General features: G+C 40.1%; 2 protein-coding genes across 11 annotated transcripts in view; one reads left to right on the top strand and one right to left on the bottom strand.

The window, feature by feature from the left end:
• Positions 1–1,633: 1,633 nt before the first annotated feature.
• Positions 1,634–4,591, bottom strand: ODF1 (outer dense fiber of sperm tails 1). Its single transcript, XM_053467629.1, has 3 exons — positions 4,420–4,591; positions 2,764–2,919; positions 1,634–2,083 (listed from the first exon to the last, which is right to left on the bottom strand). Exons 1-3 carry the CDS (start codon positions 4,587–4,589, stop codon positions 1,762–1,764), a joined length of 648 nt encoding a protein of 215 aa, XP_053323604.1. The 5' UTR covers positions 4,590–4,591; the 3' UTR covers positions 1,634–1,761.
• Positions 4,592–5,781: 1,190 nt separating this feature from the next.
• The window catches only part of UBR5 (ubiquitin protein ligase E3 component n-recognin 5), a 37,365-nt gene continuing 17,395 nt past the window's right edge, over positions 5,782–25,751 (top strand). For 4 of the 10 annotated variants that reach the window (XM_053466040.1, XM_053466038.1, XM_053466041.1 and 1 more), the window contains exons 1-30: positions 5,782–6,225; positions 9,964–10,008; positions 12,150–12,231; positions 12,330–12,406; positions 13,227–13,346; positions 13,741–13,930; positions 14,716–14,875; positions 15,109–15,258; positions 15,864–16,075; positions 16,308–16,424; positions 16,526–16,636; positions 16,932–17,086; positions 17,725–17,842; positions 18,187–18,371; positions 18,526–18,635; positions 18,806–18,918; positions 19,114–19,257; positions 19,655–19,766; positions 20,670–20,824; positions 21,144–21,341; positions 21,704–21,920; positions 22,642–22,768; positions 23,147–23,295; positions 23,427–23,522; positions 23,886–24,009; positions 24,111–24,208; positions 24,302–24,450; positions 24,824–24,915; positions 25,007–25,153; positions 25,541–25,659. In XM_053466040.1, coding sequence (XP_053322015.1) covers positions 6,164–6,225; positions 9,964–10,008; positions 12,150–12,231; positions 12,330–12,406; positions 13,227–13,346; positions 13,741–13,930; positions 14,716–14,875; positions 15,109–15,258; positions 15,864–16,075; positions 16,308–16,424; positions 16,526–16,636; positions 16,932–17,086; positions 17,725–17,842; positions 18,187–18,371; positions 18,526–18,635; positions 18,806–18,918; positions 19,114–19,257; positions 19,655–19,766; positions 20,670–20,824; positions 21,144–21,341; positions 21,704–21,920; positions 22,642–22,768; positions 23,147–23,295; positions 23,427–23,522; positions 23,886–24,009; positions 24,111–24,208; positions 24,302–24,450; positions 24,824–24,915; positions 25,007–25,153; positions 25,541–25,659 — 3,934 coding nt within the window. In that variant the 5' untranslated portion in view covers positions 5,782–6,163. The remainder of the gene's footprint in view (positions 6,226–9,963; positions 10,009–12,149; positions 12,232–12,329; positions 12,407–13,226; positions 13,347–13,740; positions 13,931–14,715; positions 14,876–15,108; positions 15,259–15,863; positions 16,076–16,307; positions 16,425–16,525; positions 16,637–16,931; positions 17,087–17,724; positions 17,843–18,186; positions 18,372–18,525; positions 18,636–18,805; positions 18,919–19,113; positions 19,258–19,654; positions 19,767–20,669; positions 20,825–21,143; positions 21,342–21,703; positions 21,921–22,641; positions 22,769–23,146; positions 23,296–23,426; positions 23,523–23,885; positions 24,010–24,110; positions 24,209–24,301; positions 24,451–24,823; positions 24,916–25,006; positions 25,154–25,540; positions 25,660–25,751) is intronic. The other 6 variants (XM_053466044.1, XM_053466043.1, XM_053466042.1 and 3 more) reach the window with 6 other exon arrangements.

The following is a 25,751-nucleotide window of genomic DNA, read 5'->3' as shown; positions in this document are numbered from 1 at the left end:
TGCTGCCATCTAGTGGAAAGAATTCAGTTTTCAGTGTATTTTGAAAGAAAGTAAATAAGAAACTTATTTTTTGTGCATTGTTTGTATGCAGTTATTTAAATATTTGCAGGCATTTAGATGGCATCCTATAAAGTGACTGTAGGAAGATAATCAAGGTATTCATGTATTTAAACTAGCACTTGTTAAGTAAAAAAAAATAAGGCATGCATGGAAGAGATACAAATATACAGCCTTATATATAATGAGAGATCTGGAGAGATCTCAGAATAGACTCTAGTCATATGATTTTAAGCAAACAAGTAATTACATTTATTCGCAAAATTTAAAAAAAGAAAAATCGAATAAAATAAATGCTGGAATACAACAGCAATTAAGATTTTTCTAGTACGGTTGCATTAAAAGCAAAATGCCAACAATACATATTTCCAAAATGGTATGCCTTTAATGCTGGAGGGGGTCTTTCATCCATGTATAAACTGAATTAGTACAGTCTTTAGATTGAATGAATTGTTGAGTTTTAAATGTCACACATTCTATTAATATATCCTAAACAAATTTTAAAGGGGAGCTTCTACTACCCTTCAATACCAATGTTGTATTAATAAAGCATTTTGCAAGTAGTACATACTAAATGCTATATCTAATGCTTTCCATCCCAATAATTATTTTATTTTACTTACCTACATGTTTCATGTGAGTACGCATCTACCCATGATCCTCTGGCACACTCCAACATCTGCCCTTGGAACCTGGAAGCCTGCTGGAGCTCAGAATACTGCAGCGATTATGTGTCATGCAATGTAGTGTGCAACCAGGGGACTGGCCTGGGGGGGGCAGGAACGTAGTGGGGTCACGTAACATTGTGTAAAAACTACACCAGAGAGAAAGCTGCGGGTGAGTGAGAGGGTAAGGAATGTAGGGAGTATGTATGCGTGTATGTAGGTATGTTAGAGTGAAAGTGTAACTAAGTGTGTGAGCATGAATCTATATAAGAGTGTGAGAGAGTATGTGTTAGCATGAGTATGTAAGGGTGTGTTAGCATGAGGGTATAAGTGTGTGTTAGTGAGCACGTGTAAGCGTGAGCATGTATGGGTGTTAGCATTAGTGGTTAAGTGTTAAGTGTTATGTTTATATCATTAAATGTTCCTCCAGCAAACTGCCAATATTCCGTATTTTGGTGTTTTCATTAAAACAAACATAGAAATATGGAATTTGACGGCAGAACCATTTGGCAACACTAGTTGGCCCATTTTTTTCAGTCCATGATCTTGTCTTTATAGCTTTATGCCTATCCCATGCATGTTTTAATTGCCCCACTGTACCTTTCTAATAACATAAGGGGTATGGAGATATTAGACCTTTTTATAAGTGATTTTTAACTGATCAGAAATGTGTCTTGTGCTTTTAGAAGCACATCTGCCACAACTATCCCTAACTGGTGTGTGTATCTGTCTAAAGTGACCAGGGAAGATCAACTTTAATCAGAAGCGCACAATGAATTAATCATGAGGGGTAATCGTTCTGATCTTGTCAATGCAGATACCCCCAGTGTGAGTCACGGATTTGAAAGAACAACAGATTCATTTCAGTATTTGACAATAATAAAATGAACAGAAAAATATCAATTCAGCTCTTGCGTTGCGGAATCTATTTTATTCTAGGGTGCATAACAAATCAAGACTGATCTTATGGGTCACCAACAAGGGCAACACCTTCCTCCAGCAGCTAAATTAACTATGTAGGTGAGCATTTGAAGAAACATCAAAAGGTCTTCTTATTGATGGCTTCACTGAAAGGAGCTTCAATTCTCAGCGTTCGTCTATTTTCAAAGTAATGTCTCACGTTCTTTTCTTTAACATTTGGTGGCAGATTGAAATGGTTACAAAAGCTCTTACTTCTGTAACCTTCCTTTCCGTGGTTGTCGTCGTAGCGGTCTTCGTGTTTCCCAGATACGACGACCATGCCCTTTTTCACCTTTATGCTGATTTCTCTTGGGGAAAACCCATCCAGTTTAATTGTCGCTATAAACATCTTGTCGGTGGATTGGGAAAAGTCCATGGCTTTGCTGGGTTTTGGGGAAATCCTGAAAAGTAGACAAATTATTTTTGGAAAACTTTTATCTTTACATTTTAACTTAGCTGTGACATATGCTGGTCAAAAAGTACATAAGTATATGATGAAATACAGATTTAATGTATTGCTTCTTTAATCTATCACATTAGACCACATATAGGAAACGGAAGCAGAAGATAGAAAACCACGGAAGCCAGGTGGGGCGCTGGCCATCACGGCCGCCTATACTCACACGATCTGCCACACCAACATCGGATCGGGTATCGCAGCGTAAAGACGTGAGCATAAAAACATCTGCCGCACCTACGTCATCAGGCAGCGGCCGGCCTTAAAGTGCCAGGACTGCCTCATTATAGCCAGGCCGGCTATTGGGTATAGATAGTAACTTTGTCCCCTTCCACCTCTATAAGTTATCTGCTGCTTTACATTGGTGAGAGAGCAGGTGGCAGGAAGTTCGGTGGCTGGTTACTCAAACACTAACCATAATGACTGCGCCAACCTCACGCTTCATAGGAGTTACATTTGCATAATAACCTCCTTAAGTGTTAAAAATATTAAACATAAACACACTTTAACATGCCTACTGTTTCACTGTAACATAAAATGCAGATTCTCATCCCTATGCTATGTCACATAACAGCTTTTACACTTATTTATCTTATATTCAGCACATTGGAAAGATCGGTTTACATTGTATCATCGCTGTCCTCGCCATCCAGTTGGCATACAAATCCAAAGCCGCAGTGAAAGTCTTCCATGCGCTCCAGACTCTTGATCATGTCCCTGTGAACGTGCCTCAGGTCCCGCTTGATATCCTCCATGAGATGGTGTGGACAGGAAGCTGACCTGCAAGATGACATTGTAATGTCTAAATGGTTATATGTACTAAATTAAGTTTTTTTTAAAAAAAAAATAAAATTAAAGGTTTTTCATGCTGAAAGAAAAGTGAACAAGAAACAAAAAATGTGTTTTTTATAGGCAATAAGCTTAGCGACACTTTATAAAAAAACAAACCAAGATACAACATTCAGATTTCAAGAAGCAGGTAAAGCAGCAAAAAGGGTCCTTTACAATAAGAACAATAAAGTTTTGCCGGGAAACTCCAGGAGAATCGCCGCTTCTCCAGGTCTCAGGGATGCCCATTTCCCCCATAAACAGCAGCGTGTCGCGTGATGTCAGCGGGAACGCCCAATTACATCAGTGGGAACGCCCACAACCTCAACGGGAATGCCCACTGACATCAGCAGGAACGCCCAATTACACCGGTGCGGACGCCCACAACCTCAACGGGAACGCCCACTGGTGTCAGCAGGAATGCCCACAACATCAGCGGGTATGCCCACTGACATCAGCGGAGTGGTTAAAATGAACATTCCACTGGTTGCTATGGTGATTGCAATACTTTCACCACTTTTTAATAGTCCCCCTCTTTATAAATAACCCCAGTGAAAAGGGCAGTCTAGATTTGTTTCTATTAGAAGGATCAAGTTCTGCTGAGTATCTCTCCACATTAGAACGCATGATTCATCAGACTATATGATTCTGTCATACGTGGATATTTTGATATTAACCTTTACCAAAAGAAGCATGAAAGACAAGGCCGCAACTTCTGTGAGACAAGAGGAGAATCTCCACCGGGTGGTACGAGGTATGGGGCACACTTCAGCCACTTGGCCTGCAATGCTCCTGCACCCCCTTCAGCATCATTCCTCTTCCAGACATGGCTTTGACATCAATGCAGGACCGGACTTCCAACCTCTGGCCCGGTCCCAGACGCCAAGAGCCCTAGTTACAGCTCTGATGGAAGAACAGGCTTCTCTATCGCCGCAGGTCTCCATTGCACATCTCCCTTTCACTAGAGATTCATGCAGCAGAGGTTTGTCCCTTTGGAGGCTGAGTTTCATTGGACATCAGAATAAGGCATAACACCCCCATCTCTAATAATGTGACCAAACAGAGAATCTACTACAAGCCTTTGACAAAGTACCGTTACAGACGGGCGCCAAATTCCAGAGCATCGTTCTCGTTCATTCACAAACCTTTCGGTGATCAGCAGGGAAATCACGTCACAGAATTACCAATGTATCACGTCACAGAATTACCAATGTCACGACCTCTGAGAGGTGTGGGAATGACTTTATTAAACGGAGCAAATAAGTTTCTCACGCAATGAGATCAAAGAAGTAGCAAATCACCGTAGTCCATATAAATAGAAGCATTGCACATAAAAACAGTTACATTAACCCTTTACTCTTACTATTGGCCTTTTAGTAAATCTGTGGCATCCACCAAAAAACATTGTTACTATAAACATGCCACACAATAAAACATGGAAAGATTATTTACATTGAGTCTTGTATGTCTTCATCATCAGCAGTCCATAAATGCCCACAGATGCAGGCCTTTTCTTCCTTATGTTTAGCAGCCCTTTTGGTTTCCCTCTCCTTGCGCTTTACGTCTTTCTCCTTATTGTCCTCAAAGCCATGCTGAGAAGAAGTTGGTTTGCTGGAAGGCATCTTTGGATCTTAAATGGATGAATTTGATTTACAGGAATTAGAAGAGAAAAAAAAGGGGGTAGGAGGTGTTGTACATGCACCCTTACAAGCGTGACAGAGAAAAAACATAGCTAGGCTTCTGGTGATATACAGTGTTCTATGACATCATCAGGTGTTTGTGATGGATGCATATTTATTTTTCTTGAGAGTTGCTTATGGCCTGCACGCTGGAAAATCATGTAGGCTTTTCAGTATTTAACTATAAATTAAATGTCCTTGGGAAGTGTTACGTCCTGTAAAAAAACCCCGTATTATCCCCAGCCTGTAACACTTTTGGAGAATCTCCCAGCTTTATTATGCATTATGAAGGGCCCACACTGGCAAGCCTCTCATGCAAGAAGGGTTAAACTGGCCCTATATATTATATAATTTGATCTATACCTCCTTGAAGCAATCACACTGATTTAACTATACATTATGCAGGGCCTACCAAGCGCTTTCTGCAGCAGACGCTCACTGGGGTTGGCCCTTCATAATGCATAATGAAGTCAAGAAGCGGAAACTCTCCTGTCCTCTTTCCTTTTAGTAAATTTAAATCCTTTGCATCGTGGCTGCCTCGGAGTGACGTATTATCAGGAATATTTTGTCTTCCTTTGGGCACTAAAATTTGTTTTGTTCAACCATATTTTTAAAGTTTCATTATTAGGAGGAAACATAGCCATACAGTTACACAACATATCTAGCATAATTATAACAGATCAGCAGTTCAGCCATTGTAGTGTCATAGAGGCAAACAATACATGGAACATCCATAGTCTTTATTTCTTTATTATTATTATTTTTTATAACAGAGCAAACCAATGCATTCAAAGTGCTATTATTTATTGGAAAATGGCCTCATAAAAATATCACAACAGCCATCCCACACCCTATATCTGTAGGTTACAATTTTAGTGCATGAATGAAGAATTGATGGTATTCAGTGAAGGGTAATGGAGGAACCCGTGTAACAGAACAGACATATACATTTCTCCATGAACACACATCCATCAACCTCCTTCCTGTTACTCAAAACAAATGCAAGTGAAAAGTCAAGACAACCAAACGCGCATGCGCACTCCTGTCTATCCTTTTTCTTTTTTAGCCAATCACAGCATGCGTTGCATACGCGTTCCGACCGGTTGAGCCCTCAAACATGAGCGAATAAACATCGAGCTTTCATCGTAGGATAGGCCACGGAGAGAGGAGGGAGATAAACTGCTGGGAAGCTGCAAGATGGCGGCCGCTAGCTGAGGGTTCCGCCGACACACTGCCGCTACAGGACATCGCCTTGTTTATTTATTCTTATTGTGGAGACGGTTAAGGTGGAATAAAAACAGAGGACTGAGACCGGGGAGATAGTCATTAAACCGGCATTCGTGTTATTTTTTTTTATTTAAAAAAAAAAAAGCAGCGTGCTTGGCTCCGCCTAGAGGGGCGCACAGCAGACATTTTTCTTTTTTGTTTTTTTCTTTTTTCCCTATTATTGTGCTACGAACCCCGGATAGAAATCACTACTGCCGCCGAGTGGGTGTGTGGAGCGCGGATTGTTCGCCATGACGTCCATACACTTCGTGGTGCACCCGCTGCCTGGCACCGAGGACCAGCTTAATGACCGGTAACGAGGCTGGGGAGGATGGATGATCCCTTCATACATGGGGGGGGGGGCGCTCTGAGGTTTATGGAGACCAGGCCTAGACCTCCTGCCTTCCCTCCTTTTAATCCGGGGGAATGTGACAAAGGGGCGGCCTGTTATGGGGTTTAGGAGACCTCACTTTACGGTTCCTCAGGGCCGGGTAGTTACAGGGAGCGAGTAGCCCCGACTTCGAAAAACTTTACTGCCGGCAGCAATCTGTCCAGTTCTGTTGCTCTTGTGCTGTACATGGCGCTGGCCGGCTTCGTGTTTAATTGTGCAAACATATGGCGCTTACTATAAATACTCTGACAGCCTCATCTATGCAGGAGATTTGTACTGAAGCTGGTTATAAAACATGTCTGTAGCATGACGAGCTCGGGCGATTTACATGATGGCTCATTCTACATATGCAGCTTGTGTGATATACTGGTACCTATATAAAGCTATATATATATATTACACGCAAGGCTTCGTTGAACAGTAATGTGTATATAATGTTGTGGTATTTATATATATATTTATCAAATACTATCTAGCACTTTGTGCTTTTCTTCTTTATGGTTTTATTTCCTTAATGGTGTGTGTGTGTGTATATGTGTATATATATATATTATATATATAATTTCCGAGCTGGGAACGCTTTCTTGAAGGTAAAATAGATGCTGTCGGTTTCACACGGTTTGGCTTTTTAAGGTTATTGTGGTCGGGTAGTATTTAGGGCAGGCGACGCACACATCGGGATCCTCTCCGGTTACTCATTATGCTTTAGGTGATTTGGCTGTCAAACTAGTTGATGTATTAGAGTTGATGATCTCACGTGCCCTGGGCACATGGGATACGGCTTTGTCATGTGACTGCTATGATGGTTAATAGAGAGCGTCATCTTAGTAATTATGATAGTTTCTCAAAGCGTGTGCCGCTTCCTCTGACTTGTTTTTAGCCGGTCAGTCTATATATAGTGACATGTATATATATAATAAGTATATATATATATATATATATATATATATATATATATATATATATATATATATATATATATATATATATATAATGTCATTCCATGTATCCTTTCATTCTCTTCTGCTGTTTATAGCGCACGCTGCCAACATGGAACTGCTGCACCAGAAGTGAATCGGCGACAGCTTGTATTTATGTCGAGCGTTTTGATAGCCCCAACAGACAGAGCTGTGCTTTACAGCAACACTAATAATATGTGATGGAACGTTACGTGTTAAGTAACTTTTCTTTGTTCCTCCGCTTTGAAGCGCTTTTACTTTGTGTAATGTTAAAATGGAGCATCTCTGTCCTGGTGACGTATTCTTGGTGCCTCGCTACACGGTTGGGGTTGAAGGCCAAGCCTTGCCCCACATACTATGTCTCTGATGCATCTCAGTGCAGCAAATGTAATTGTATCTATACTGGAAGTAAACACCGAGAACATCCTATACGCAGTTGATGTACGTTATTGTATTATTATGGATGAAGATGTAAAGCGTCTGTGATAGTCTTCAGACATCTGTTGGTTTTAAAAATACAACAGACTAAGAAACCATCGTCAGGGGTGAAGCTTTTTCTGGGCGAATAATAAATGGGTCATTATTTAAAAAAATAAAAAAAATAAATTAAAATGTTAAACGCTAAAAGAAACCTTAGAAACCTTTGTTCTTAGCCTGATAATTGGTTCATGGGCATAATTTAAGTAATGAATAAAACATAAGTTTTTATTTTTGCGAGTCTATTGCGTTCTGGTGCTATCGTATTATACTCTTATATAGTAATAGTATTTACCGAGTCTTGGCATAAAACACTGATCAGAATGCTGCGAGGCAAAGACATTTACCCCATGAAGGAAATATAAATTGGGCCATGGCTGCTGCTTTAAAAAGCCCTGGTTACCCTAAGACTGATGCGCTACATGTATGTGGAAGCCTCGTTGTTAGCGGGTTTGGCCATTTCAGCCACATCCTCCGTATAAAGTAGCCAGGTGTTGGCAGTGTAGTGGTCCTTGTTACCCAGCATGGTGAAGTTTGGTGTGGCACGGTGCCACCATGGCTGTTGTGCGGTAGTTCTCGTAGAATGTGGCTGTTGAAGCGTATATAATTTTTCTGTCTGAATGTTCTCTGGAGCTGCTCTGGTACGAGGAAAGATTGTCGGGGTGGTTCATGAAACGGGTTTTAGTGGCCCAAAAAAAACATAGACGCTGACCGTGTGGATTGTCTGTTGGAGTGATGTGATGCTCGCGACTATCGGGCTCCAGAACAATTCAACTCCATTTTGTGGAGCGATCGATCCCGCTTTGGCTTCTGCTTGGCCTCTTGGGTCAGTGAAGATAATCTTTACCCCTTTACGACATTCTGCATTCCCAGCTCTTTGACAACAAAGACTGCCCGGTATTTACTATCGAGGTCTCGCTCAGTATAGTTTCCTGTAAAGTGTTACTGGTTTGCTGGCCGTGTAACCGTGTTTATTTTCCGATAACGTTGTATCCTTAGGAGTTTGTAGGCACGTTTAGCTGTGTGTAGGCTGTACGCTTGCGTTGTGTGTTGTATGTCGGCTCCCTTCAGTTTTTATACTTTTTTAATAAAGTAGTATAGCTGGTGGGGAACGTCGTAGCAAGTAATCTAACGAGTGACGCTTCAGTTTGGGATATGTAAGGGTGTTTTTAATGCCTCCGTGTCGGGAGCGTTGGAGGATTAAAGGCATATTCTGCGAAGTAAATGGTGGAACGTGTGCGTTTTTACACAAGTATGGCTGTCTTCAGGGAAGTTGTAGAATCTCCAGCCAAACATTAAACCTAATTTAAAAAAAAAAAAAAAATGCTCCAACATTTACTTTTAAAGCCTGGCTGTGTGTGAATCCCCTCGCACCGCGGAGCATATTGAATACTGTGATTCCAGCTGTCGCCTGCGGCCTCAAAATTGGCCGGTTAATCTTAAGGCCTCGGAAGAGCCGCGCTCTCCGGTAACGGCACCGATTGAGGGTACGATCCGCCTTAAACACTTCACCAGCCACAGGTCACGCGTGCGGTTGGACTGAGGAGGACTCAGCCGCGCGTCTCGCAAGCTTTTTACGATTGTGGGATATACGGTTGTGTTGTGAAGCAGCAACTTGCCCATGGAGGAGGCTGCCAGATATAGCTTGTTGGCTACCATGTCCACAACGATGCTATGGGATGGGCTGGCTAGCATGCCGAAAGAAACGGCTGATCCTTCCTAACATGTAAAGAACCGTTAGAAGCCACAGGCTCTAAACACCCCCGTTACAAAAATAAAATCAGTCTTGTGTTGAGTGATTTGCTTCACAGTGTTTACAAAAGCGAACGAACGACAGATTCAATATTCTGAAAGTTAGCAGAAACCCTGGCCAGCGGCCTGAGGAAATGTGTAAGATGGGTTCTGTCGCTGAACTGGGGAAAGATTGCCCCGTGGAGCCATCAGTCTTCCCGATGGTCATTCTTCCCCATGCCGGACGGTGTCTGCTTAGGACGTTTTGCATACATGGTGCTTTTTGAGGAAGATGCTGCTTCAATTCAAAACTAAAGGATTCTATTATAACTTTGCTACAGTCTTAAAAATGAAAAATAAGGCCTTCTGATTTAATATTTAAGTTAATTAAGCAGGTCTTCTGCAGGGGGGGGGCACTCGGTATGCATTTGTTATAAAGACTTTGCCGCTGCAGCTCAACGACTAATAAAATACTGTTTGATTTTGTTTCCAGACTAAGAGAAGTTTCTGAAAAGTTGAATAAATACAATCTAAGCAGGTAAGTAAAGTGTTTCCTTTTTTTTTGTGGATTTTTTTCCAGTTTAATGGAAATTTCAAGTTTACCGTCAGTTTGTGGTTTTAATATTTTGAGTATTTATTGCATATGGTTTGTCTTCCTGTTAAATCGAGTGCCGCGGTTACCGTGAGATCAGTCTCTGTGGGGGGTTAATAATGTTTGGCTTCCCTCTATATAACCCGCTATTAACAGTTATGGGGAACACGTTCTGCCCGTTGGGGGCTTGGTACCTAAAGTCTTCCTGATATTTCTTTTGGATCTCTTTAAAGATAGTTTGTATTGTACAGGCCGAGAGCAATTTTATCGGTTCAACCCTCATTTATCTCTTTCTCATTTTTGTTTATCCGCATGCATTGGTTGTTAAAAACTTTTTTTGGTATGTTTTAGTCCCACTTTATTTCCCCACAGGTATTCATTTTTTTTTTTTTTCCCTCTTGCAGACTAACTATTCATCTTTAATAGCTTTTGTGTTTATGACACCAAAGGGATTTAAAAAAATAAAAACATTTCTAGATAGCATTGCAAAGCGATATTTATTTTCTAACTCCAATGTATACTTTTCTTAAGATATTACTTGTTGGACTTTTTAAAGGCCTTGTATCTATAAAGTTATATAAAGATGTCCCTTTTAACCCTTAGAGTGCCTACTACTTTTGCTGTACGTTAGCTGGCAATCTAGGCTTAGAATAAGACCCCCTGGTGACATTCTGTGTCATGTTTCCACACATTCCCAGAGCCAGTGCTGGAGGCGAGTATATCGCGTGCGGGGAGATGTTTGGCTAAACGCAGAAGGCTGCCGTAGAAGGGGGGCAAAAGCATATTCTGCAGAAATAAACGGGAACCATAAGTATTATTGTGCGCCTTGTAGCATTGAGAGCCGGCTGTGACGTGATGAACACATGTCTCGGGTATTAGGATTTACGTGTTCCTTTATGTTTGCGTGTTCGTGGGGATAATTGGAAAATATTTCAGAAAGGCTCCTTTTGAATATTGTGTTCTCCAGGTAAACGGTTATTTTTGTTCTTCGCTAATCAGTATTATGTTGACCAAAGCCCGGTAGCAGCGAGACAGATCCGATGTTCCTCTGTAAAGTCTCTCCTAGGTTGGCGAATTCCTAATTGAACTTTTTGAATGGCGCTTCGTATTATCTGCAGTCTTGTTACGGCTGCATTTTCTTCTGCTAAGTGGCTGTTTGGCATAATTCTGATGCTGTTATGAAGCGGCAAGAGGTCCGCGCTAGAGACTCTTCTTTTAATTGTTTTCAGTGCATATTTAGGGACACCCTGAATAAAAGTAATTAGTTCAGTAGGTGATCTGAGGGGAGCCACTTTCATTAATCAGTCACTCCGCTAAAAGTTCTTTCTGCTTATGATACAAAATAAAGAGAAGAGACCTGTTTAGTGTGCATATAAATTGTATATATTTCCAGGCGTGGCACATTTCCATATATTTATATATATATATATATATATATATATATATATATATATATATATATATATATATATAATGATCCTACACTATTGTTCAGTACACTTCAACATGTGTATACAAATGAAAAAAAAAAAAGTAATTGTGTTAGCAGCCAGTCTTTATGTACTGAAACATGGATTTGCTTGATAATTCCTCCCCTTTGGCACGCGCTGGCGTGCTCCGAGGAGCGAGGTCAGTCCAGGACGGGGAATGTATGTTGGTGTTCTCTAGTGAAGCCAAAGCTGTGTGCTTTGTTCAAAATATCTCTGACCGGTTAACGGCTCTGAAGAGTAATTCCCATCAGTTTATTTCTTACGTTTAATCCAACTATTGTCGTCGAGTTTTTTTGTGTTTATAGCAGAGTTGTAATATACCAAAGTATAATAAACATTAAGCAGGAGACCAGGCAATGTACTGTGATGGAGACGCCATGCTGTGCCTGGCCACTAATGCCGCGGCTACTGGGAGCTGGGTACCCACCATTAATGGCACCCAAAGGAAACAAGATCCCGGGCACCACTACTTTTAAAAGAGGCTTCTATGCTGTGGCAGTAAATCTGTGCCGTTTTGTTTTCTACAGAGTGTGATTTAGTGCAATGTTTAACGTGTCTTATCAGCTGACCTATTTTCTGTTCTCTCCATGCACACAGCCACCCCCCTTTGAATGTCTTGGAGCAAACGACTATAAAGCAGTGCGTGGTTGGACCTAATCATGCTGCTTTCCTACTGGAGGTACACTGCGGACGCACGCGTACATTTCACATTTTGCGCTACAGGAATGCCGCGCCAGCTTCGTTTCTCACTACTTATCTGATTTTGTTTCCATTCAGGATGGCAGAATCTGCAGAATTGGGTTTTCCGTTCAGCCAGACAGATTGGAATTGAGTAAACCAGAGAACAATGATGGGTAAGATGCATCAGGCAGTTTCTGCAAATATTTAAAATAGTCTACATTTTTACTGTGCGGCCTAGTCAAAGGGTTCTGTATAAAATGGATATATATCTATATCTCTACAGTAAAATCCTTAATCTTTGGGTGAAAAGGGAAAAAAAAAAAATAAATAAATTGCTTGGCAGCCCAGTGATTTCACCATGCCATTACTGGCATACATTTGTATGAGAGATCCCCAGAGATATATCAAGCCATACTGCAGTGGAAAAAATATTGAAAATATAATACAGTACCCCTAAGACGTTTTATAAGTAATAAATAACCACTACCTGCTCACCCCTTAAGTCAATAGTATTACAAATATGCAATATTTGATATTTAAATCATGCATGTGGCCCTCTGGTACATACAAAATATGGGCTATGACTGTAATCAGGAGATGTTGCTGAAAATTTCAACTTGTGTCAACTGGGGCACTGATGATCTGTGTCCAGAATTCAAAAGGTTTTGGGGTTCTGCAGTAAACATGGCAGCCTAGGGTGTCCACTGTTTTTTGTTTTTATACTTTATCTTAGAAGACTAATGGAGATTCCCCTTGTAGCTCCTTTTCCGTCACTTAGCAAAGCAACCACACCGAGCATATAATTCTGTTTTGTATATTGAAAGGTGAAAACAATACTTACAAGTTTCCCAAGGCTGTTTCTTAGGCTTGTATGGTGCCAGACTAAGACATTGATTTTAGGCTTTAATTTACAGCGTAGATTGTTTTCCTCTTTTTAAAATACTGTATTCTTTTCTAATTTGACTTGTGCGCCATCTTTTTTTTTTTTTCCAGTTCAAAGTTGAGCAGTGGCTCAGGGGCCGGAAGAACATCCAGGCCGGGCAGGACTAGCGACTCTCCCTGGTTTTTGTCTGGTTCTGAAACTCTGGGCAGACTTGCAGGCAACACCCTTGGGTAAGTCGTGTGTGTTTCCTTCTGCTCTACTAGGTTTAAGGTGGAATTTTTGTGAAATGTTCTGTGGCTTTTTACTTGCAGTGCACAGTTGTCAGGTGCCTTCGATGGTGTATTTTCTCATTAAGTTTGTAATATAATAAATTACTGCATTGTGGACTAGTCTTGTTGGGGGAAAACCAGCAGTTAATGTGTCCACTCCCGTTAGATGCTGAAATCCCATTTGAAATGTACCATTATGCAAAACTATTACGTGTTGTCATTTAGACCATTTATAAGTCAGTGCATCCCCCCCATTTATTTAATGTTGTGCTTTATAATACATCCAATGATCAGAAATTTATCATGTACCCTGATTGCAACTATTAACAAACTTCCGCTCTCTCTCTGCTTGTAGAAGTCGTTGGAGTTCGGGTGTGGGTGGAAGTGGAGGTGGCTCTTCTGGTCGCTCCTCAGCTGGTGCGAGAGACTCTCGAAGGCAGACACGAGTTATACGCACAGGAAGGGACAGGGGCTCTGGACTACTAGGCAGTCAGCCGCAACCTGTTATTCCAGCGTCTGTAATTCCGGAGGAACTTATATCACAGGTGCTTCTCTTGGAAATCGAAAAATGCATCCTATAGAGCTTTTGGCAAGGGTTACTGTGCATATTTTATTGCTACAGTGTTTCAAAACTATCCTAATGAGGTCTCTGACTTGTGTCAAGTGTTTAAGGTTTGGTGTTGCATTATTTTAACCCCTTAAGAACCGGCTTTTTCCTCTTTTTGTCCTTTGTGACAAAAAGAGGCTAACATTTTTGCAATGCACAGCATTTATTTTTTTAGCACAAGAAGGGCTTTCTTAAGATACTATTTTTGATCATATTTAATATCTTATAAAAATATAAATTATGGTGAACAGCAGTTTTTCTCACTTTTATTTGAAAACTAAGGGTGACATTGCCATTTCAAAACCATTTTTGTCAAATTTGGTAATCCTGTCCCCATGTCCTATAAAAACATCTTTGAAGCTGGCCAATTCAATTTACCCCCATTAAACCGTAGATTTTTACTTTTTTATTTTTTTTTATTGGACATCCCGGAGGAGTGTGTGTGTATTCTTTTCGTTTTGATATTTGGTAGGCCTGCATCAATGTCTTATTTGGGACATCTTTCAACCTGGCCAATTTAAATTTTACCCCAACAAACCAAACTTTTTTTTTTTTTTTAACCATGGGTTAGTATTTTAACTCTTTCCCTGCCAGGATTATAGGCAAAATCTCTCACAATGGTGGAGTGGTCACAGCATGTCCTGGGGTTGGTTTTCGTTATTGAATGAAAGTGCAATTAAGAATCTTTTCATGTGCTAATAAGCCACCTTCTCTGTCCTACAGGCCCAGGTTGTCCTTCAAGGAAAGTCTCGAAGTGTCATCATAAGAGAGTTGCAGAGGACAAACCTTGATGTGAACCTTGCGGTAAATAATCTGTTGAGTCGGGATGATGAAGATGGTGATGATGGCGATGATACAGCCAGTGAATCTTACTTACCTGGTGGTAAGTGCAGTTAAGTATTTAAACCTCCTAAAGCTTGTAGCAAAACCACAGAGATTACTTCAGGCTGGTCAGTGTTCCAAACTGAATGTTGATCTTGGTGTAGGAAAAGACAAAGAAACCAATGTACTGTTGGTAAACCTCATTTGGTAGCAGCGTTAGTTTTGATGGTGTGATGTCTCTTGGCAGTATGTTCTGTTTTGCTTAATGACGGCTTATGATCCTTGTGTTTATAGAGGATCTTATGTCACTGCTGGATGCTGACATTCATTCTGCTCACCCAAGTGTCATAATTGATGCTGATGCTATGTTTTCAGAAGATATTAGCTACTTTGGTTATCCATCCTTTCGTCGCTCTTCACTTTCCAGGATAGGCTCATCTAGAGGTAATTCTGTGCCTTTGACTTCTTGGCAAATAGCGGTCTTTATTTTATATTTTGTAGCTTTTAGCATTCCCATGTTGTAACTTTACCACCATGTAACATGTAGGCAGAACATTAAATTCCAGGAGCAATGGAAAGACGTTTAAGGTAATCTAATATGAAATGCCTGCAGTTTGTTAAATTTCTCTAAATAACTTTTTTTAAATAGTTCAGTGATTTGGACTCTTATGGTAACTTACTAAATTATATGTTGAATAGCACTATTACCTTTTATAAAACGCTAATGTGTATTGAATTTTATTCTTCTGAAGGATATGTTAAAAAGATATCTTACCATGTAGTTATTCAACAGTGCTGCCCTGGTTAGCGCTTTAAAGCGGAGAGAAGTTAGTTATAATTTAATAGGGGGGAGACGGGATGGAACATCAAATTTAGGTGACCTCCCATGTAGCTGTCTCACTTGACCCTGCACTAGAATGCCTAATAGCTGCTGATGGAGAGACGTTTATTAACGATATATAGGCTTTACGTGCTTCTAGGTAAGAAAGGGGTCTCAAATAGAGATTGGCTTACTTTTATCCCACTGGTGTGACCCAATTGCATACCAGTTCTCCTTCTTCCCTTAGAGAGAGACTCTGAGCTGTTGCGTGAACGTGAGTCAGTCTTGCGTTTGCGTGAGCGAAGATGGCTTGATGGTGCCTCGTTCGATAATGAAAGAGGCTCCACAAGTAAAGACGGCGAGCCTGTGTTGGATAAGAAGAATACACCCATCCAAAGTCCTGTGTCGCTGGGGGAAGACTTGCAGTGGTGGCCAGAAAAGGTATTGGCATTTGCATAAGAATCCCTGCTTCCATCATTATGTCGTAGTGGTCGTGTTTAACATCTGACACCTGTACTCGGTCCTCAGCAGTGAACTGAGACCAACGAGGCTGAAGGAGAACCAGAGACCTATTCTGTTCAAAAGATGTTACCATTGTTTTAAAAATAAGGGTTTGTTTTGAAACCAGAACCCTCAGCCTTAGATGTTAATCAATTTCAATGTTTCTGCGTAGGATGGAACAAAATTTATTTCTATCGGAGCACTTTATTCTGAGCTGATTGCCGTCAGCAGTAAAGGAGAGCTGTATCAGTGGAAGTGGATAGAGTCGGAACCATACAGAAACCCACAGGTTGCGTTTTCTTTGCCTGCTCCTGCTATATTCTGTGACCGGTTTACTGTTAATTTCCCATTTGAATCATAAAATTTACCAATTTGTCTCTGTTCTTTTAGAATCCATCATTACATCATCCGAGAATAACATTCTTAGGCTTGGCAAATGAGAAAATAGTCCTCCTTTCAGCAAATAGTATAAGAGCTACAGTAGCCACTGAAAGCAACAAGGTTGGTAGGCTTCTATTTTTCTTGTTTGGATGTGATAAAATATACATTTTTCTTTTAATGGAGGGTGTATATCCTGTGAAGTTTGAATAAGCATATCTGTTAGCTGACTCAAAGAGAAGGTGGCAGACAATCCTCTTGCTGGGGTCATTGTGCACTTCTGTGATGTTTAGTTCTTGGTAAATCTCACCATTTTAAACTAGTTTGTACTACAGTTATAGTCGTTGGTCTTGCGCTAAACCACATGGCTGAAAGTTCATATTATTCTGACATGTCTGCTCTGATTTTTTTTTATTAGGTTGCCACTTGGGTTGATGAGACCTTAAGCTCTGTTGCATCTAAACTAGAGCACACTGCCCAGGTCTTCCCGGAATTACAAGGTGATAAGATTGTGTCGCTACATTGCTGCGCTCTCTACACCTGCGCGCAGCTAGAAAATAACCTGTACTGGTGGTGAGTATTACACATTCTTTTTTCTGATCTCGGCTCTTACTGTTTTGTATAACTTGAAGTGCAACCTTTGGCTCAATTAAAAGAATTATCAATATATGACTGAAAAGCTTTTATTTTTTTAAGAAAGATGGAATTGGTACAGTGCATAAAATGTTCATATATCCTAAGCTGCAGCCACTTTTCTAGCAACTTGGTAACATAATAATTTAGGCTGGAAACAAAGTCCATCAAGTTCAACCTTGCTTATCCAGAAGACACAAAACCCCCTCATTGACTTGATTTCCAAGTGTGGAGTGTAGAAGCAAACTCGCATGATAACCTGCTAGCTTTCTTGCCATTGTGATTTTGCTGCAAGTGGGCTGCCCCTTGATTGTGCATCTTTTATTTGCTATGATTGTCATTGTGAAGGCATTTCATACATTGGTTGTTAGAGGTGCCATGGGTGAAGGTTAATTCACTTGATTAGTAGAAATACCATACTACGTCATGACAAGCCAATTGCAGTAAGTGCTTCTTTCAAGAATGTCTGACCCTGAGAAATGCATAGAAAGGTAATGCAGTGGATTAAAGGATTGTTTTATAGATCAAATGCACCTCCTATCCCAAAATTAATGCTGTTTTTTCGTATTACCTTGTAGGGGTGTTGTTCCATTCAGTCAGAGGAAAAAAATGCTTGAAAAAGCACGTGCAAAGAATAAAAAACCCAAGTCTAGTGGTGGGATTTCTTCCATTCCAAATATCACTGTTGGTACCCAGGTATTGGACAAGTATAATGGCACTGAATTGTTGAGTGGATGGCTGTTGTATGTTTGAGCCATTATGGCTAAATGTAGGCAATTCTTAATGAAGGAAACTATTGTTCATTTCTAATTGCGGGGGTTAGTATGTTTTTTTAACAAAGCCACTGGCTATTCACTTTTGGAAAATACTGTCTATTTTTGGGTTAAACAGTTGGAATGATTTATGATGGCATGCTTTGAAATTAGAAGCAGAACTAAAGTTGAAAGCTATGGAGTACTCTGTGTACCAGTGTTATGATTTGCAGTATCGCTCACCCCTGAGCAGTATGTGGCTAACATTGAATGAATCAATTTTGGCAGGTATGCTTAAGAAACAACCCTCTCTACCACGCTGGAGCCGTAGCCTTCTCAATCAGTGCTGGGATTCCTAAGGTGGGAGTTTTAATGGAGTCCGTGTGGAACATGAACGACAGCTGCAGATTCCAGCTGCGCTCACCAGAGAGTCTGAAGAACATGGAGAAATCTAGCAAAACCACAGAGGCCAAGTGAGAGCCATATCCAGGCACTTTTATACGCACTTCCAGCTCCTGGAAGTACTGATGTAAAATGATTGGGAGTCTGTTACTGCTCTCTGCGTTTTAGTAATGGCCATAAGCGATCGTTACAGCTATACAACTAACCTTTTTGGTTTTCATTCAGGCCTGAAAGTAAACAGGAGCCAGTCAAAACCGAAATGGGTCCACCACCTTCTCCAGCGTCCACTTGCAGTGATGCCTCTTCCATAGCAAGTAGCGCCTCAATGCCATACAGTAAGTGATCGGTTATTATGTTTGTGGCACATCAATAGTAAATGTTGTAAACTTGGGCTCCTTCCAGTTCACTTGATAAACTTGTGTCTAATATTACTTCTATAAGATTACCTAAAGTAAATATTGTAAACCTTGTGTGTGCTGTATGCATCAGTGTACTTATTTTCCAGAGCGACGGAGATCCACTCCAGCTCCCAAAGAAGAAGAGAAGGTGAACGAAGAACAGTGGTCACTTCGAGAGGTTGTTTTTGTGGAAGATGTTAAAAATGTTCCTGTGGGCAAGGTTTGTATAGTATGATTTACTTTAATGTTCCTGCCTAGTACAACGTGTCTATGCTAGCACTGATTAAAAGGTTAGCCGCAACGTATTGGGATATGGTTAAGCCCTGCTGTATAATTGCTTTGGATTACTTCAGAAACAATGCAACATTAAACTTCAGTGTCCATATATGATGTTGTTTTATCTGGATCTTTTCAGGTGCTTAAAGTTGATGGGGCTTATGTTGCTGTGAAGTTCCCTGGTACTTCCAATAATTCAAGTAGCCAATGTAATCCTGGATGTGATCCAGACCCCTCATCTCTTCTTCAGGACTGTCGCTTACTGAGAATTGATGAGCTTCAGGTAGTTGCTTGATGTTCTTTCCGTAGAGCCTCCTAGTATGAGTTATACATATTGCTTGGACAGCAACTTAATATATGTATTTTTTTTTTTTTTTTGAATGTGACTTAATTTGTTTAATTATATGATTTCCCAAGAGACCCTTTACTGATCTATGTATTGAGGCCTTGGACGCCCTTTAGCTATGCTTCTGTAGCAGCATTTGTTAACTTTCTGTTAAAATGTCTTGCTAATAAGGCAGTAATGTTCCATTCCAATGTTTTAACAATTGGTTCAAAGCCTTGTTGATTTTTCTGTTTTTTTCCTTTTTATTGTGCGAATTCTCATGTGGCTAAGAAAAAAAACAAAACAAAACTTTTAGCTTTCCATGAATAACTTTGTTACTGGGAACCTGTTTTAGGTAGTGAAAACAGGTGGAACACCTAAAGTTCCGGACTGTTTCCAACGGACTCCTAAAAAGTTGTGCATTCCTGAAAAGACTGAAATCCTGGCTGTGAACGTAGATTCTAAAGGTAATGTTTATCAAGATATGCCTAGAAGAAAAATCATTTTAATATTCTCTTTACAGGCTCTTCCTCTGGCATTTTAAGGTTGAAGCTTTTGCTTTGAGACTTGATGCGCGGAAAAAACTCCCCAAGTGTGTAGACCATGTGTGTTCTCTGTAGCAGCATCTATAAGCTGTGCTTGGATGATGGGAACACCTTTGTTTAAATTCTCCTTTATGGTGAACATTCGTCCATATATTGTAAAAGTTCAGACTGACAAACCCACCCAAAGTGTGCCCTTTGGGAAAATATTACAGTGAAGTAGCACACCTATCACACGGCCAGTGATTCTTACAGATATATAATGGATTTCCTAATGTCTGTTTAGCTATACATGTAATGGACCGTCAAACGTTTGAGGTTTTCAGCACAAATACATCAGATGGTTTGAACTGATCCTTTCTTGAATTGTTTAACCCATGCATTATCATACTTTTTATTTCTATCTGCTCCTACTTCAAACTACTCCAGTCTTTTTTATGGTCCTTGAGTTGTTCAGCATAGCATCATTCATATCCACTGTTAGCGTAAATTATCTGAAGGTATAAATCCTAAATTCTGTAATTTCCACTTTCTCTTAGTCACAACTGTTTTCAGTGATATCCTTTTTACATGTTGCCTGTTTTCTAATTTATTTATATATATATATATTTATTTATTTTTTTGCCCTTTATATGTCTATTTTTATTACTCATGTTCACTTAATCTCCCCTCTGTATACATTCTGAAGTCCCTTAGTGTTTCCTCATTTTTATCATGATCTGTGCATTGTTTTAAGGATTGCAGAACACTTAAAAGCACAGGAGAAGCATACAGCGGCATAGTAATTCTCCCGGGACTTATGTCTTTGCTTCTGTTTTGTTGGTACAGGTGTCCATGCGGTTTTGAAGACTGGGACCTGGGTCCGGTATTGTATTTTTGATCTTGCTACTGGAAAAGCTGAACAGGAAAACAACTTTCCCACCAGCAGCATTGCTTTCCTTGGACAGAATGAGAGAAATGTTGCCATTTTTACTGCTGGACAGGTTTGTCCCTTAGTTTTTTTCCTCTCCCTTTAAGACTTTATAAAATTGCATTATTTACTACATACAAAAAAAATGTCAGTGTACGTGTTCAGAAATTGCGTTCTTGGCTTCTCTGAAAGCTCAGGAAATGACGTTGTGCGATCTCATTGAATCTGTCCGCTGTGGAGCAGATGTCCTGAAGGTCTGCCATTCATTGTTGGCGGATTATGGTTTGCATACCATCAGCTACACATTATTTTAATTCTAGAACTATTTAGCCAACTTTGGAACACTATGTAAGATGAAACAAATATCTGTTAACATTGTTTTCATTCACTAGGAGTCACCAATCATCCTGAGAGATGGAAATGGTACCATTTATCCAATGGCTAAAGACTGTATGGGTGGCATAAGAGATCCTGATTGGCTCGATCTTCCACCAATCAGCAGCCTTGGTATGGGAGTTCACTCGTTAACTAATCTGCCAGCTAATTCAACCATCAAGAAGAAAGCTGCCATAATAATCATGGCTGTTGAGGTACAGATGCATATTCTTTTTCTTCAATCACGGTTTCCTCTATATACCTTTTTTTTTTTGTTTTTTTTTTTTATATTTTACCTTTTAGGGAGTACTAGGGTGCTACAAAGTAGTTATTGAACTTTTTGTTGCCTTCAATTTTTCATATGTAATAGAAAAAAATCTTAAATGTGCCTTAACAGTCAGTCCGCTTTACTAACTGAATTTATTGCCTGTTGAGATTGCTTCTTGGTGCATTTGACTTCCAGTGTAACCTCTTAGTATTTGAGAAAAAATGCGAATGCTGTTAAATACTAAGACGCTACTTTTTTTTTTTTTTTTTTTAAGCAGTCAATATATGATTTTTGTGTATTTGTGTGCAGAAACAGACCCTGATGCAGCATATCCTGCGATGTGACTATGAGGCGTGCCGGCAGTACCTGATAAACTTAGAGCAAGGTGTTGTTTTGGATCAGAACACTCAGATGCTCCAAACCTTTCTCAGCCACCGGTGTGATGGGAATCGTAACATTCTCCATGCATGCGTCTCCGTCTGCTTTCCAACAAGCAACAAGGAAACGAAAGAAGAGGAAGGTAAGGGTAAATATCTTTAACTACATCATACGCTTAGTGATGTGCTATATTGACCCCAAATAGGTTATTGAAATCTGACTAATTTTTTTCTGGGCATATTTCATTTAATATAAGTTACACAATACACCAGATGTTTAATCACCTTTTTGGAGGTCATTGGCATATGAACAACATTTGCCTATAATATGTGTATAAATATAATAGAATCTTGAGATACTGAGTATGTCATTTTAGACATTCTAGCTACGTCAATAATTCTCCACCTGTACCGTATCTTGTGCTTCTGCCAAAGCATTTATAGAATTGACACGAATGACACCTTTTTTTATCCATATTAAAATACATGATCTTGCTACTGGTGCGATTAGGAACTTGTGCTCTGTGCATCCATAATGGTCTGTCGGTTCAGGACAGGTGTGTTGTAACCTAGTTCACCTTTTGGGCAGGCAGTCTTGTGTTTTGCTTGCTGGATGTAGTCTAATCTTTCTACATGTTCTGCCTCTTAAATATTGTAGTCTCTAGGATTATTTGGTATTTAGCTAGTTAATGCACCTATGTCCCCTCTATTACTGTTCTAAAGGATTTGATTCGTTTTTGTTGGAGCGATAGGATCGACAGACTAAAAGATAAGATGGTGGGGTAGGGAGACTGTACATCTTGGAAAGTTAAAGGATTGCAAGGATGTAGGATATTGCTGTTCATATACTAATGGTTGTTCTTGTTTCAGAAGCAGAGCGCTCGGAAAGGAATACGTTTGCAGAAAGGCTCTCTGCGGTGGAAGCCATTGCCAATGCTATTTCTGTGGTATCCAGTAACGGGCCTGGAAATCGTGCCGGGTCATCCAGTAGCAGAAGGTACATTTAAACCAGACTGTCCTGCAATCATAAAATTAAATATCTACAACATGTGTGAACGCATGTGCTGCAGAGAAGCGAGAGGGCATTGTGCTGTAGAAAAGTTTAACATGGGAAGGGCAAGTCTTTGTTATGTAACCGTACACACACGTACACACGTGTTTGGTGATTCCTTATATTTGCAGCAGACCTGGTGAAAGGTGCAAACACAAAAGTTCTCCAACTTTTGTAAGAAGTAGTCAAATTTGTATAAATGTTAGTGGAATGTTTTGACTGCCTTATTGTTTAAATGGTGAAAGTACATTTTATTAGGCTTTTTACCTCTATTGACTGTATGCGATTTACTGTATTTATTATTATTTATTTATTTTTTTAAAGCCTGAGGCTGAGGGAGATGATGAGACGATCCCTTCGGGCAGCTGGCCTAGGAAGACATGAAGCTGGAGCCGCTAGTGATCACCAAGACCCTGTATCTCCTCCAATAGCTCCACCTAGCTGGGTTCCTGATCCACCAGCTATGGACCCAGGTATGTACAGTGGAACATCGGCACTTGCACGGTGATCATGAACATTTGGCAATTTCAGATGTGGTATGATAGATGTTAAGTGATAAACAGCATGTTAATTTTTTATCTTGTTATACATTTTATATTAACAGATGGGGACATAGATTTTATCCTTGCCCCTGCTGTAGGATCCCTTACCACAGCATCTACAGGCACTGGCCAAGGCCCTAGTACTTCAACCATACCAGGTAAGGCTACATTCTACCGGCCATCTACATTTATTAGGTTGTGAATGTCAGGCGTACTATTTCTAACTTAAAAAAGAAAATTTCTGTCTGATGTGAATTTTCTAAATGAATTTTCAGTCTAATGAAAAATGAGTAAGTGTAAGTTGCTTGATGAAAAGTTCCTGCAGCCCATCCTGTGGAAGAGGTGTCTGAAATCTACTAGTCTTGTGTTGGAAAAGTAGAAATTGGCATAAATATGGAAGTGTGAAACGGTGTAGAGTTTGTCACGACTTGGTTTTCGGAACTTCATACAGTGTAACGCACAAATCGATACAATAAATTAATCAAAGCTGCGCATGCATCTGTTTTGTGTGCTTATTGCAGGTCCATCTACCGAGCCCTCCGTTGTGGAATCCAAAGATCGTAAAGCCAATGCTCACTTTATTCTGAAGTTGCTGTGTGATAGCTTAGTCCTGCAGCCCTACCTAAGAGATCTTCTCTCTGCCAAGTATGTCTTTATTTGTGTATATATATTATATATATAATGTACATCGCACCCCATGCTGTTTTGTAACTGCACATGTTAAATTATTACAAATCTTTCTCTAGGGATGCTAGAGGCATGACTCCATTCATGTCAGCTGTTAGCGGCAGAGCCTACCCAGCTGCCATAACCATACTGGAGACTGCTCAGAAAATTGCAAAGGGTAAGCCAAAAGCAACAAAGTGCCGTTCCTGTGCAGGCATTTTGTCTGGATTGTGGTATAATTTCTTAGGGGACAAATGTTTTATTCTTGCAGCTGGAGCCAACGCCAGCGAGAAGGAGGAAGACGTATTCAAGGGAATGATTTGTCCTCCAGGAACCAATGCAGATGACTCTCCGCTCTACGTCCTTTGCTGCAACGATACATGCAGCTTCACCTGGACAGGAGCTGAGCATATCAATCAGGTGACTTAATCCTGTATTATTGCAATCATTTTATTTAAAGTACCTATATCTTTTGTGTGTGTGGTTTTTTTTGGCTGGATTTTGTGTTTTTGCCAGTGAGGAGGACTTTGTCTTCTCATGGAAGTTGAGATGATTTAGCAGCAGAGTCAGGATTATCTAATTTACTTTCTGTGTTGCAGCTGTAAATTGTAGCGTTTGACAAAAGTGACAATTCCGCTTTTTATTTTCTTGAAAGAAACAAAAATTGCCGATTTATAGAATGTTGGAAAATGTACAAAACATGAAAGCTGGGGTACCAGCTTAATTTGTTTTTTTTGATTCTTTGGACAAAATTGGTGCCTGTAATTCACCTTAAAAATCCTTTTCTCAACAGGACATATTTGAGTGTCGGACATGTGGCTTATTGGAGTCTCTCTGCTGCTGCACAGAGTGTGCAAGAGTTTGCCACAAGGGACACGACTGCAAGTAAGTCGGAACGTATCTGTGCACTTAACAGCCAGCCTGACCACGTACAGCTCCTTTATTTCAATTCTGATGACTTTTCTACTTGTTTTAGGTTAAAGCGGACATCGCCTACAGCTTATTGCGACTGCTGGGAGAAATGTAAATGCAAAACCTTAATTGCAGGTCAAAAGTCTGCTCGTCTTGACCTGTTGTACAGACTGCTAACCATTACCAACTTGGTGACGATGCCAAATAGCAGGTGTGTGTCCCATTAATACTGCATCTGTGCTTTCTATATGGAAAGTGATCAATAGGTTTGTACCGTGTTAGCTTTTGGAAACAGGAGAAAACTATAGTTAAAATGATGCCATTTATTGGCTAACAGAGATTAACTGCAGGCTTTCAAGACTAAGTAGGAAGGTCCCTTCCTCAGGCATTAATATAAAATATAAATAAATAAGCATTTATATGGAAACCTCTTTGACTATAAATGAATAATCTTCAGGTGGATTCTGTTTTCCTCAGTAGCAGCATCAGTATAGAGTGAATTTATGGATTACATGAGCGCTCCTACGTTTTGAATAGAATGCAGAAATGCCAAGTTTGTCGGTGCCCAGAGAAACTTATGTCAGAGTTTGTCTTCTAGAGGGGAGCACCTTCTTCTCTTCTTGGTCCAGACTGTGGCCAGACAGACCGTAGAACATTGCCAGTACCGACCACCTCGCATCAGAGAAGATCGAAACCGCAAAGCCGCGAATCCTGAAGGTCGGTAATACTTCTGTAGAATAACATTTCATGATATTACATTGCTCTCTTCAAATGGTCATTCCTGGAAATAAGTATTTGGGGGAAAAAGG

This window comes from Spea bombifrons, chromosome 5 (genome assembly GCF_027358695.1).
Source record: "Spea bombifrons isolate aSpeBom1 chromosome 5, aSpeBom1.2.pri, whole genome shotgun sequence".
Classification (NCBI taxonomy): domain Eukaryota; kingdom Metazoa; phylum Chordata; class Amphibia; order Anura; family Pelobatidae; genus Spea; species Spea bombifrons.
The sequence above is the reverse complement of the archived record's forward strand: the minus strand, read 5'-3'. Positions and strand labels throughout refer to the sequence as shown.

Coding starts and splice junctions, on each gene's coding strand:
- ODF1 (XM_053467629.1), bottom strand. CDS start 4,589: ATGCCTTCCAGCAAACCAACTTCTTCTCAGCATGGCTTTGAGGACAAT. Junction 2,920..4,419: donor GAAGACATACAAGACTCAAT/GTAAATAATCTT, acceptor GTCATCTTGCAG/GTCAGCTTCCTGTCCACACC. Junction 2,084..2,763: donor GAGGACAGCGATGATACAAT/GTAAACCGATCT, acceptor TCTACTTTTCAG/GATTTCCCCAAAACCCAGCA.